Source organism: Ischnura elegans, chromosome 1 (genome assembly GCF_921293095.1).
Source record: "Ischnura elegans chromosome 1, ioIscEleg1.1, whole genome shotgun sequence".
Classification (NCBI taxonomy): domain Eukaryota; kingdom Metazoa; phylum Arthropoda; class Insecta; order Odonata; family Coenagrionidae; genus Ischnura; species Ischnura elegans.
Genome location: NC_060246.1, coordinates 20,121,055 through 20,136,112, shown reverse-complemented (window position 1 = coordinate 20,136,112; position 15,058 = coordinate 20,121,055). Strand labels below are relative to the sequence as shown.

Genomic DNA, 15,058 nt, shown 5'->3' with positions numbered 1-15,058 from the left:
TTGGAAAGAAGACTGTCGGCACAACTTCTAAGGAGAGAGAATTACTTTAAGTTTATGTCAGATTATCTCACTCTAGGTCATATGAAACCTCGTGATCAAGATTTCCACATTATTTTTTACCCCCTGATGGAGTTTTAAAAACTCAAGATCCAAACTCAAGCATGCCCATTGTAAGCTCAAAGACTTCAACTAATCTCTCACTCAATTCAACATTTATTATTATCAGGGCCCAAATTACAAAATGATCTTTGTGAAATTATTCTGAGATTTTGGTGCAATTCCGTTGTATTCACATGCCTTCACAAAATAGGGTAGTTTCCTTTATCAAAGAAAACTAAATGCATTGATTGCGATTCCTTACCCACCATTAGTGTATTCATAATATACAAATTATTTGGTTTTAGAAATCCCAGTTTGGATGAATGGCAACAGTCAACTTTAATCTCATTTGAAAAAGGCCAGATTGGTACCCATGTACGTGATTCCACTCCACGTGACGTCACCTCACTTGCGGCAGCGGGAAGCAGAACCACGTCACACGGAGTTTTTCCTGGCATTCATACTTACCCGTCGCATTTTCGCGTGCTTGAAAATTTTCACTTTTCCTTTAATTGCGAAAAATAGATATCGTCATTTAAAAATCTAAAAGCGAGAAATACGTACTCCAGGAAAAATAACCTTTCAATTTAGGCAATAAAAAAATAATAGGAAACCACCCTATTCATCCTGATGAACAGTGCTTTCAACTGATATATTGGCGTGAAACCTCTCACAGTATACAAATTGAACACAGCCACTTAAGGAGTTACGAGTGCACCATGTCTGGCCATCCACACTTCTCATCAACTGGATGAAGATGAAGGCACGAAGTTTCTGTGAGCTGCTAATGTCCTGAAATCTCAAACCTCTGTTTGATGGTATTATTGTGCTTCTTGCGGATAATGCTGTTTCTAAATGCTTGCAAGCAATGTTTAAAAAATACTAAAAATGAGTTGGTATATTATTTATTTAATTATTATTTTGAATCTCAAATGTATACACAACATACATATAACAATTAAATGAACTACATATCTTGCTTACCAAAGATGGAGGGGCTAAATTTGATACCTCCAGCTTCCCCATTCAAAGAGCCAAATCACCATCCTCGAAAACTTAAAATAGGAAAATGAAAAGCCGATGTCCCTCCGTCAAATTTGTATCAAAAATTTTGTATCAAATTTTGATACAACGTAGGCAAACCGTCTCCCAAAGTCAAATTAGTATCCAACAAGCTTTTGGTCCAATCGCTTGTATCAAACTCAAGTTTGGTTAAAATGGATAGAACAGGTTCCAAATTTCCATCCAAGCGTTTGGCGATGCTATCTTGTTAAAGGTCCTGTGATTGGTTGGTTTTATCCAATTGGATGGAAAAGTAAGAATCTGCCCCAATTCTCATTCATTCTCTCTTAATTCTTACCCTGCACCTCCATGGCGCTAATTCCTCCCTTCTCCTTCCACCAAGCCCTCCTTGTAATACCTCTTCTTCCCCACCCCCCACGAAAGTGGTGTGGGGTGAGGCCCGGTGCGCCTCTAATAGGTGGTTTCCTATTATTTTTTTATTGCCTAAATGGAAAGATTATTACTCCTGGAGTACGCATTTCACGCTCCTATATTTTTAAATGACGATATCTATTTCTCGCGATTAAATGAAAAGTGAAAAATTTGAACCGTGCGAAAACGCGACGGCTAAGTATGAATGCCGGGAAAACTCCGTGTGACGTCGTCCTGGTTCCCACTGCAGCAAGTAAGGTGACCTTGGGGCGAGGTTTTGAGCGCTGATACGACGCAGGATGCTAGCAGGTAGCAGAGTACCCTGCTAGCTGGTAGTGCTTGGCTTAAATAAGGATTATTAATACCTTATCAAACAAAGAAAACTTTCCGACCTTAGCCAGTTTTAATAGGTGATTATTGAGACATGTTTCCCTGAGCTCTGTGCCTCATGCATGCATTGGTAATCTCAGACGATGTAAAACTCCTGACTACTCCTATAGAAACTAAGTCCCTGTGACATCACGTGGAGTGGCATCGCATGGGCGCCAATCTGACCTTTTTCAAATGAGGATAAAATTGACCATTTCTAAAACCAAATAATTTGCATATTATGAATGCACTAATGGTGGGTAACGAATCGCAAACATGCCTTTCGTTTACTTTGATGAAGGAAACAACCCTATTGCCCTCTTCGAACCCAATGTACAGACATGTGCTCTTTAGGGTTTTTATTATTATAATTCTTCAATTGTGAATTATTATCCTTCAAACCTACCGCTGCACTTCTTTGTACCTTGCGGTACATGATTCTGCTACTGCATTCCACAAGCCTTGTTTTGCATTCTTTTGCATTCGTAAAACATGTTGAATGACACAACCAATGGCGCAGGGAGGGGGGGGGGGAAATTGGGGGATAAACACCCCCCCCCCCCCCTCCAGAGCTCAGAGAAACTTTTAAGTTTAATCCATTTTACTTAATTGTATTGATATTAATAATAGAATAATGTAAGAAGCTATAAATATCCCTCACAAAGCCGTAAAACTCACCATTTTGAACCATCTTTCTTATAATTCTGCAAGTTATTAATCTCTCACCTACCGCTTATCCTGGTGGGCATTCCATACCTCCACACACACCGGTATTCATTGCACATTAACCCCCCCCTGCCTTAATTCCTAGCTGCACCCCTAGTTGCGCTGGACATAACGGCAAGCAAGATGAGTGCACGTCCCATTGGCAGATCTAGAGGGGGTACGTACCCCCCCCAGACCTTTAAAAAATATGGAAGATTTTAATATGGTCCCATTATCATAGCGTTCGTTTTGTTTTGCGAGGTATCCTTGTGCCCCCGAGAACAAAATCCTGGATCCACCCCCGGTATGTTCTCAAGTGTTTTCATTCAGCTATGATAAAATAAAATCACTTTGTACTTTCCACACAACTTTAATACTTCAGGACTGGTTTCGACGTGCTCTACGTCATTCTCAAGCTAGACCGCCATTTGAAAATGACGTAGGATACAGAAACCGGTAACAAATATTAAAATTGTGTGAAAGGTAGGAAGTGATTTTATTTTATTTTCGTGTATGTATTACATGTTAATTCACCAACCATCAACTTCATTCATTATGCTATGTATTCAGTTGTTTAAAGTAATTTTTACTAAGATTACATCGATAGAAAATAACGAATGATAATAAAGTATTCTTGATGAGAATAAGTTCTTTGCATTATGGTTGTGCATAAATATATTGCCGTAAAATAACCCGGTGGGCATGTGTCTACCATACTTTTAAATATTCGTTACCTAATATTTCTTTCAAACTTCACTGTGATGTTATTTTTTCCTACCACACTGATCATAAAAGGAGCCTGACACACAAAATATCTCCGAGACTCATGGGTCTGTAGAGGTTAACTCCGCCACTAGCGAGATTAGAATAGGGCTGTACAAGTCTCTCGACCACCCCAGTCTCCACGGTCGAGACGAGAATTTCATTTCTCGGCATTGTCGGGACGAGACTCGGCACGGCGAGAGTCTTGCCTGGGTCGAGAGTCTTGACGAGAGTCGAGAAGTCTCACCCCTTCGAGATGCATTATCTGAAGTTTCATGGGTGCGCACACCAAATTTTAGGCTTTTCTGACTGATAGAATAGCTCCAGGACTGTTTCAAAGTGGCATCTGTTAGTGATGTGCTTTACAAACAGCATGCCGTGATTGAATTTCTCACCGAGGAGAAAAAACTGTAAGGGATATTCACAAACATTTGCGCGAAGTCAATGGAGCATCTGCTGTCAACAGGAGTACAACTAGTCACTGGATTCAGAGGACGGGCATATCAGAAGGCAGTTCTGCGGTGCTCCAAGATTTGCTGTGGTCAGGGAGACCATCCACGGCTGTCGCACCAGACATGTTGCAGTGAGCTGATGTTGCCATTGATGCTAAGAGGCGGCATTCAGAAGCATAAGTAAACACATAAAAAAACCTCAAGAATCACATCCAGCGACTTTGGTGCCATACCAACTGAAGAGATGTTTTGATTCAACATGATAACCCTCGGCCCCACACAAATGTGGGGACTAGTGAACACATGGCAAAACAAGCTTTGACAGTGTTACCTCATCCACCATCCAAAGTACCTGACCTGGCTCCCTTGGACTTTCACTTGCTTGGGCCATAACAGGAAGCCATTCAAGGAAGACATTCTGAGGATGATGAGGATGTGATTCACTCAGTGAAGAAATGGCTGCGTGGTCAGAACAAGGATTGGTACCAACAGGGCTTTCACGCCCTTGCTTCACGATGACAGCCATATAAAGGGACAAAGATTACGTGGAAAAATAGGGTGTGGAGTTGAAATATCATTTTATCGAGTGTGTAATTCTCATAATGTTCAATCAATTAATGTCGAAGAAAAAAATATGGTGCATTACTTTCTGGGCAACCCGCATACTTAGTAAAACTTCTTAATAGCAAACATATGCTATGTAATTTTTTACAACCGCATCTCAAAAAAATAGCTTACGGATGCATTATATTTGGGTGGTGGAGTAGTGGGGGAGGAAACCCCCTAGTTCTGGCCCTGTCAGTAATTACTCAGTCGGTTGTTATAAAATGAACTGGAAATGAAAGTTATTTCTATGTTCCTGCAATATCACCTGAAACCAATCCTTAAATTGAATTTTTTTAAATCTGACATATGTATGATAAAAGCACGGTTCTTGAGGCTCCGAAATGGTAGCTCCACTTAAAATGTTATTTTTGCAAGAAATTTCCAGTTTTAACATAAGAGTGCATACAGTGAAGGAACTGACCATTATAAATGTATATCCCAGGGAAGCAATTCATAATAATTGTACAAGCCCCAAATATTGCCACTAAAGAAACCTTAGCAATTTTTGTTATTTTTAGGCATAGTGTAAGAGGAGACTGTCATCCTCCTTACCTCATTTCCCTTCCCATACAAACTCAGCGATAACTCCTTTCCTTTCAGCTCCCACAATTCCCCACCACCCAACCCCGACAGGAAGTGGCCAAGTAAGGTAAGACATCTTCTTAAGAATGTGAGCTTGCTACGCACCTGAGAATAACAGAAAAACGCTTACCAGAGGGGGATGACAGCGCGTGAGTCAGTCGGCGAGTGCACACTAACAAGGGAAGATTAAAGAGTGATTGTTGACGATATGAGTTGTTTTCTTTTTCGGTGCGATTTTCCTGATCAATCCCCGGGCGACGACGACGAGAGGGCCTTGGCGACTTACAATAGCAAATAACAGACACTGAAACGATTATAGTACTCACGCACCGTAATAAGCCAAGATAAAAGGATCAACATAGAAAAAGTAAAAGTTCTCTAGGAAATCTAGGAAAATGAACTGTTAAATTTGAGTCACAAGATTTAACCCAAACAAGACAACAAACATGAAGTTAACACATTAAGTGCGGAGCACGTCAATTGACGTGCTCCACAGTTTCCCTTTCTCCACCTTCGTACGCAACTAATATCCACTTCAGAGTCTTCCGATCGTATGTACGGCCTTCAGCAAGCTTCCCTCTTTCGAACCGTGTGCGCTGTTTGTAAAAAGCTGTATTTGAATGGAAGTTCTGGCACGGAATCCTCCCTCTATTTTTCTTTCATATTTTTACAGCCGATTTGACTTTAATGAAAATCGGGCCCCCATTGAATGTGTTAATAAAAACTTTGTAAAAATACCAAAAATTGATTTTCAAATTTTAATAAGATATTCATTAGGAAGGAGAAAAAATCAAAACAATAGATGAGGACTACCCAGCAAATAAAAACACCAACAAGGGAAGGGAAAACAGCACCTGGCAGTAAATATGTAGAGTGAAACATTTCGAGCATGTAACTCTAACAATATTTACAGCACTCTTGTTCTACATTATTAACCAAAGTTTGCACATAATGGTAAATTTTGAACTAATTTTGACAATTTTTGTTATTAAAATGACCAGCATATAGAGTTATTCTGAGTATAAGATTTATTTCATGAAAAAGTGCACAAAAAAGTGCATTTCACATCTATGAACAAAAAATATACCTAATTAAATACTACTACACATGACTTTAATTATTATTTCAGTTTATTTTTGCTTTTTCATCTAATTTAATTTACAAACTCATTTTGAAATATGATGATGGTAAGTACTAGGTAATGCAACTTAGTAGAAAACCAATGACCTCTCATCTCTGGTTGTTCGCAATTTGGATAAAAGTGTTTGTTGATCTTGGTGAGTAAAATAATATATAGTTCTTCACAATATCAATCACCCTTGTTGGTTTATGATCACAACCACCACAGTCTATTGAAACTTTCAACTTCACCAAAAACACTGCTACTTCATTCCCCATTTTATGACTTAGTACCACATAAAAAGTATACAATATAACTTAGAGAAATCACTGAAAATTTCAAAGTCATGAATAAGCAGATTGGCCATTCTGACTTTCATTTCCACTTGCTTGCAAACATTTCTCTAAAATTCAACTATATAAATATATGTAAAGCTTTCCCAACAATTTTAATCAACTTAATAAATAATTATATCAACATTGTGGGCATATGTACCCAGGTCAGGTTGTAAGACAGTCTCCAAAAACTCAAAACGTGTTTCCTCAGCTTTGAGTTCACTTGATAATCAAGGACACGGAACTTATATCAATCTATCAAACTATGCACATTCTGTGGAAGAGACAGCATGTAGTCATCACCGCATTAAAAAAATATCAAAATTTCAACAGTACCTCAATCGAATTAACCCACAGATATTTCGGTCCGTTTTTCTAGCTCAATTCAGTTCACCGCAGCTGATGAGGATCAGAGGACTTTTTATTTTGAATAACCTATGACGGGAACTGAAATTAACCAACCATATTGCATTTCAATGGTCATTCATTTAATGCAACAATGAAAACTTGAAGAGTTACCTAGTGCAAAGTGTCACCGAGATCCCTTCCCTTTCAGTTTCAAGTGAACCTCAATCCAAGTTAACTTGATTTTTGGTGCTATCGAACACAGCCTTAGTATATTTTTCCAAACTTATTTGAACACAGAATCAAATAATTTATCACTTTTACGATTATCTCCGACCAAAAATAATGGCATAATAAGCTCAAATTCCAAATACTCTTTTGGGTTGAAACATTAAGTGAGTAAGCATAAATATTTATTGTATACATATCTGTATAAAAAAATGTACAAACAATTAAGATCCCTCAGTAAATAAATAGAAAAAACACCAGCAAAAATTAACAGTATCACAAAAGAAATAAAACTCTTAGTTAGTAAAATGAGTTGCCTCCTACAAGAATGTGTGAACATACATAGAAGACTATCACTAACAGCCAGACAACTAAACAGAAAATATTTTAAGTCAGTCTAAGTAACAGAACAGCAGTGAATGAACATGATTCCCTCTAATTTATAAAAACTAAAAAAATATGGCCAAATTCCTTATTTCAATTATTGGTCTGATATGTTCTCTTGCCCTCAGGGAAAATGGTCTTTAATGTAAGTTTTGCAATCTTTTCTCACAGATTCTAGACCTCTAGGGTACATGGAACCAAGCGAATTCAAATTCATAACTTTCTCAACTCAATACAAACAAGTAAATCTTTCTGTTTTAAATCAACCGATTCTGATACAGTATATATTTCAAAGATTAGTCCACTTTCACGTGATACTTGATTTAAGGACTTAAGCACTCATATAACCTCAGATGAAATAACAATAGGAAATCATTTGTTTTCACTTTTAACTCACACCTCCAGTAACAAACAATGCTCTCATTTTCTCTTGCATTGAGTGATTCAACACATCACAATGGCAAGTTAACTTTAGTGCCCCACTTTGTCACTGCTTCTCCTATACATTTAACTCATCATGGGTCCCTGAGTTTCCTCTCTAAATGTATGGTAATACTTTGGTCATGATAGGCATAATCAATGGAAATGCACTGATAAGAAAACTAACAAATGGAAAAACAGCACAAGAAGAATGCACTCTACGGGACACTGCTCTCCCTCTAACTTATCTATAGTGACAATTTTAGGTCATTATTAATAACAAACTGAAACAACTTAAACACAGAAATAGGGATATGATAGGATACCACTCAATCTGAAATGAAGCCAAGGGCAGAACATAAATTCAACACTGCCAAAAGTTTAAGGCTGTATTAGCACACTTTCTGAAGAATTGAGCACTAAATGAACGATGTCCTACACTGATGCAACTCACTCACCTAACTGACAGGTAAATTTTGACAAGAAAATCAGTCATTTTCATTGGTATCGCAAGAAAAATTTTCCCAAATAACTGTAATACTGTTAGAAGTATCACAATTATTTGGGAAAGTAAGTCTAGCAGCTGCTAATGAAGTCAGAAGGGTTTTTGAGGAATGAAAATTGATGAACGGAAAGGATAGGAATTTGATACTCATCCCTAAATAAAATAGATTAGATGAACATAATTTTGAATAATTTGATTGCCAAGAGTAAGAAAATATGTACCTTTGATCAGCTCATGATTAGTACCCATGAGATTCAAATCAGTCTGGGAAAGTATGCAAAATGCAATTTTATGACCAAAAAAAAGTAATCCAAACAGACATTCCAGGTTTTCACAAATAAATCAACTAGACTGATTGCCATTGATGGTAAAACCCCAGAGAAACTCGATTAGAAATTGAAACTCAGTAGAAATGGAGATTTTTGACCATTTTCACCTTTTACTGGTGGAGAGAACAGCACAAAAAGAAGGCAACAGCATTTACAAGAAAATGTACGGAAATAATTTAAGTAAACCTAATCACAAGGGAAAAGGAATTTTTGACACAGGTACACATTTCCATCACATAAAGATTCTCAACAAATATATTTGAAAATAAATTTCTGAATAATAATACACTCCCATTGCTTAAGATCCTGAGGAACCCCAGGATGAAATTCATATGCTTACAATGAAAAATATTCAGCTCAACATCAACTCTTGGAGCGCCTGGCACTGCCGTCATTTTGGCGCCTCCCAGCTCCCCAACGCTCTCCCCCCACTTCCTCCTCATCGTCTCCATCCTCGGCATGTTCCTCACCCCTCTCGCCTCGACCCTTCGACTGGGGCAGGGCTGGAAACTTTGGCAGAGGGTTGGGTGGATCAGAGTAGTTGCATGCCTCGATCACATGACGGTTAAACGTTTCACTCTTGTCGGCATACACATGGTGTCCTGCCCCAGATATCACCTGCAATCAAGAGAGCAATCACTAAGCATGATGACAGTAGATATACCATTCATCCATTCATAATGAGCATAAGAAACGCAGGTGCAAACTGAGTTATTATGGAAATATTTCACAGGCAACCGCAAACCTTTTTCCCAGAGAAGACTTTAAAATAGCATATTATAACACATCTAACTTAAGGGCGTTATTATGCAATACAAAGATAAAATTGACTTAAATGATAGAAGTGGCATTTACAGACTCAAGTGCAGTGACTGTGAGACCTGTTACATAGGCCAGACTGGACGTTCGTTCCGAGTAAGAGCAGAGGAACACGGAAGGCATTTGAGAAACGGGGAGTTAGAAAAATTGCATTTCGCGAAACATCTATGGGAGAGTGACCACAGGAGCAATTTTGTTCCGGAAATTCTCCACCTTGAGGGAAAGGGAAGAAGGATGGACTGCTTGGAGGAGTTGGAGATAAGGAAGCATATAAAAAATGGAATTTTAGCAAATGAAAATATTTTTGTAAACTATTCCCCACTTTTGGAGATTCCCCTGAAGCTGAGTGACGCTCCAACCCCAACGCAACCCTCCCCTACCAACGTTATAGCAACCAGATAAACAAGAACAAAATAACTGTTATTATAACGGTTTCTGTACCTGATGATGTCGCCTCTGCGACGAAACCGGTCGTATTAATTAAATCGTGTGGAAAAGTACAATAACGTTTTATTATTAAGAATGGATTTTCACAAAGTAAAGCCAGAAACAATCAACTTTAATTAATTATAGCCAAACTAAGGCCCATTCAATCGAATCACTACCAGTTCAGATATGTGTTCGCCATTCTGAATGCCATAAAAAATACGGCATTGAAAAATGTGGAGCAAAGTACAGTAGAATCCTGATTTAAGGTTTTTCAGGGGGGACAAGCTTTAAAACACTAAATGCAGAAAAACACTAAATGAGGACCTGCCATTTTTTCAGGTTTTAGGGTCTGTAATGATTGAAATGGCTTTTTATGAATAAAAAATATTATTTTACGTAACTAAAAGGTGCTGCATGCAGCAAAAAATTCATTGATTAAGTGTTTTCAGCCCTATGAAGGTTGGATAATACTTTTCAGGAATCAGCCAAAAAAAATGGGTAGTAAAAATAAGTAATGAGAGGATGACAATTGTTTTAAAGAAATATTTTAAGAAAATTTTAATATGCATCAACTGAAAAGCATTCCCACACGGAATTTATTATGGAAATTAGTGATTCCATTTTTACTAGAGATGTGCGAATAGTATCCGCGAATACTCGAATACCTCGAATAATAGAAAGTATTCGATATTCGAGATCTCGAATAGTTATGCTAAAGGTACCGTCTCGAATACCTCGAATACTTTGAATTTCGCGTCATACACTGTCGCTCGCACGTCGTTGGTAGTTGACTCGGAAAAATGAGAACTCTAGTCGTCTAGTGCACGCAGCGCCGTTTTAGGCAAGCTGACGAAATACATCAAATTCACGGGTTCGAGCGGTGAAAAAAGTTCGACGTGGGGAACCGAAATTGATCGGATGAAAAAAATCCGAAAATCCCAGGTGTCCCCTATCAGGAGAACCTCAGTTCCGTGGGATAGCAACATTGGCGCATTTCCCACGATCCGCTATCCCCATCCATTCAGCGTTCGCCCCACCCCCTCAGACGATTTCCTCTTCCCCGAAAACAAAAAAAGGTCCCGGCTCGTGCAGGGATCGTATTACGAAGACCTCAGCTTTGAAAAAAATATCAAGTTACCGGAAAATAATAGAATCGTGTTTCACCCTTCCCTCTTTCTCCCCACTGACCATTTTCCCGCATCCATCTTTTGATAAAATGAGAGGAGGTGTTTGCCTTGTGTCCTTTGTGGCTAATAATGACAGGCAGTTATTTTGAATCTTCCCCAGGAGATGAAACTACCATAGGGAGGAACTCAGTGCCGTGGGATAGTGACATTGGCGCATTTCCCACGATCTGCTATCCCCCTCCATTCAGCATTCGCCTCACCCACTCCTGAACATTTCCTCTTCTCCGAAATCAAACAAAAGATCCCAGCTCGCGCAGGGATTGTATTACAAAAACTTTAGCTTCAAAAAATATCAAGTTACGCGAGAAAAATAAAAACGTGTCTCGCACCCACCCCCTTTTCTCACCCACTGACCTTTTTCTACCTACCTGCTTCGAATTTCCCCCTTTCTCGAGGTCAACTGCTGCATGAGTCATCTACTAGCCCGAAAGGTGTCTAACAATGACTTTCGGCAATTGTTATTACACCTTTATTGGATTGAAATATTAGTAATGTGCGCGTAATTTAAAAAAGAATAAGACCAAACACGACATATTTCTGACTTTATTTAAGCATTTTGCGCAGGAAAATAAATACCGGGAAGAAGAAGAAATACGACGGAGGCGTAATGCTCAAATAGGGTGGTTTCCTATTATTTTTTATTGCCTAAATCTAAATATTAATACTCCTGAAGTACGTATTTAACGCTTTTAGAGTTTTATACGACGATATCTATTTTTCGCGATTAAATTAAAAGTGAAAATTTTCAAGCGCGCGAAAACGCGACGGGTAAGTATGAATGCCGGGAAAAACTCCGCGTGACGTCGTTCTCGTTCCCGCTGCCGCAAGTGAGGTGACCTTGGGGCGAGGCTCTGAGCGCTATTACGACGCAGGATGCTAGCAGGTAGCCGAGTACCATGCTAGCTGGTAGCGCTTGGCTTAAATAAGGATTATTAATACCTTATCAAACAGACTGTGTGATTATTAAGACGTTTCCCTGAGCTCTGTGCCTCATGCATGCATTGGTAACCTCAGACGATGTAAAACTCCGATCCTCTCGTGTAGAAACTAGGTCCCTGTGATGTCACGTGGAGTGGCATCGCATAGGCGCCAATCTGGCCTTTTTCAAATGAGGTAAAATTGAACATTGTCATTAGTCTAAACCGGTATTTCTAGAACGAAATAATTTGTATATTATGTATACACTAATGGTGGGTAACGAATCACAATCAATACCTTTCGTTTTCTTTAATGAAGGAAACTACCCTATTGTTTACATAAAATTAAAATATTCCATTAATCAGCTAAATTCCTGTTTGAATCCTTTAAAGGCAATCACAATTACTCGCCAAAATCCTGGGTTTCCTGCTGCATAGGCGACCTAGTCAAGCATTTTCACATTCATCGTTTAGTATTCGAGGTATTCGAAATTCGAGGTATTCGAATATTCGAGCAATGATTTAATATTCGAATTCGATATTCGAATTCGAGAAATCTACTATTCGACCCATCCCTAATTTTTACGTATATTTCAGTGGTCTCGATGAAATTTTAATTTTTTTTCTGTAAAAGTGACATGTAGGTGACTATAGCATTTCTAATTTAATTAGAAAAGGTGGAAGTAGGTACTCGAAAAATCGTCATTGCATCTATAAAGATGAGTGAAATAAAGGGACAGCAGAAGATTGCTAATCCCGATATCTAAACTACCGAATATCTAGTAAAAGGGAGGTTTTCTGGAATTATACCAACTTAACGTTTTCTGTTGCCTCGGCGAAACGAGGGATTTATGAGCCTTTAAAAACCCTCCCGTGCGCACATTTTGGATTTCGAGGTCATCCAAAAAAGGAGAATCTTATTTCTAGTATGCGTACAAGTCGATGGTGATTCAACTCGATGATGGCACCAGATTCGTCGTCATATATCCGCGGCCTCATGCAGGTCGAATGGAACCGGGAGAAGTTGTTTACGCGGCGCGCTGATCACGTTGACTCCGATTCACCTTGTTTCTCGGCAGCTTTTAATGAAATTTGGTTGGACCTTGAATAACGATTAGCTAAACTTTAAGTTAAGTGAAAAGGTTTAATCTTCAACAGAACTGGATTTCATCCGAAAAATTGTCAGTGCCTCTAGAGTTTGGCAATTTCGTCAGGGTTATGATGTCGAAGTCAACCACCAAGGGATACCTGCCGGATTTTCGTATTTTTCCGCGCTCATCTATTCTACCGTGAGTATGCGGTGATTTTTTTCCAGTATGAGCGATTTATTTTGAGTAATGGACCGTGATAGTTCGTCAAAACTCAGATTGTCATTCTCTTTTGACATTACAGTAAACTCTTGATTTTACGAAGCAGGATTTTACGAAGTTTTCGATTATACGAAGTGATATTGCGGTCCCGGTGAAAAGCCTATGCTAAATACATGGCGCTATTCGATTATACGAAGTTTCGATTATACGAAGTTTCGATTATACGAAATTTTTTGAATTTACGAACCTCGGCTCAGTCCCTAGGAACAAATGGCATTGGTTTATACGAACTACGGCGAAAAATTTGTCAACAAAACTAGTTATGCCGGCGTAAGTAGCTAAAAAATCAGCGCTTCCAACTGTGGTCCATCAAAAGTGCGAAATCGTAAATGATAATGCAACTTTGGAGAGAAATGGGTCGCCAAAAACCTCACTGTGGGAATTTAGGGGGAGTAGGAGTACAGTTAAAATATCGCGGCTGACATTATACCACTATTTACGTGCCTGCTCGTAAACATAGCATCGACAATAATTCGTAGTTTAACATGCCAGGAAGGTCGCGCGGAGTATTTCGTACACCCCTAATTAACCCTTTGCACTGCTGTGAACGTACAACGAAGACTACTTGACTACTTTTCGCCGAAGCACTTCGAAGGGTCCCTAATCCGGGACCCTTTCCTCGACGAGCTCACCCTCGCTGGCCCCTGAAACTGGGCTATTTTTTAATGCATTACCTGACGCAACCCTGGGTTTCAAAGGGCAAAGGTGCCATGGGGGGGAAAAGAGTAAAGTGCGTGTTACTGTGGGGCTGTGCGTCAACCAAACGGGCACGGACAAAATAAGCCCGATGTCATTGGGAAATTTGAAAGGCCACGGTGCTTAAAACATGTAAAATTGGAAGCCCTCCCCGTTTTTTACCATGCAAATAAAAACAGCTGGATGACCCGAGAAATTTTCCAGCAAACGGTTATACGTCTACAGAGAAAAATTGCTGGAGAGAACAGCAAAATTGTTTTAATAATGGATAATGCCACCGTTCATAAATACGTGGAAGATCTAAAATTGGCTAATGTTCGAGTCCTCTTTTTACCCCCGAACTCGACTAGCAAGTCCCAGCCCTTGGACCAAGGCATTATCCAAGATTTTAAAGTCCTGTACCGGAAGAAGCTTGAGCGGTATTACTTGCGATGGATCGGTATGTATACATTCATCTATTTTGCTCATGTGCGTTTGGATATCGATTTAGATATTTTTATTCATGATTATCATTCTTTCAAATCTATTTGCTACTTTTATAAATGGGAACAGAAAATAATAACATCCCGAAATGGACGTTGATTAATGCAATCCGCGCCATAATATCTTTTCGTGTATATATTGGCCTTTGTGAATGAACAACTTAAATATCTTAAGTATTGGGCTCTATTTACCGCCAATTTATATTTCAGGCTTCTCGTAATGAAGACGCACTTCCAAGTCTAACCATGAACTTTCTTCTCACGCGCTTCCCCGTTCTCCCATGCTGGGGTTCTGTCTTTCAAAAGCCTTTGTCCCTTCCCTCCTGCCGCCTTTGACTGATCTTGCTGACACCCACCTTACACCTTACGCATCCCAAACCCCTCCTTCCCCAGCATTTCCCATTCACTCTCTCCCTAAGGTGACTGAGCTTGTGTGCGTCGCAAAAAAATACATACGGCCCCCAAAAGTAGACTGAGGCAGAG

General features: G+C 39.2%; 1 protein-coding gene across 2 annotated transcripts in view; it reads right to left on the bottom strand.

The window, feature by feature from the left end:
- Positions 1–6,017: 6,017 nt before the first annotated feature.
- The window catches only part of LOC124156619 ((Lyso)-N-acylphosphatidylethanolamine lipase), a 33,386-nt gene continuing 24,345 nt past the window's right edge, over positions 6,018–15,058 (bottom strand). For both annotated transcript variants that reach the window (XM_046531268.1, XM_046531277.1), the window contains exon 8: positions 6,018–9,293. In XM_046531268.1, the coding sequence (XP_046387224.1) occupies positions 9,039–9,293 (255 nt within the window). In that variant the 3' untranslated portion in view covers positions 6,018–9,038. The remainder of the gene's footprint in view (positions 9,294–15,058) is intronic.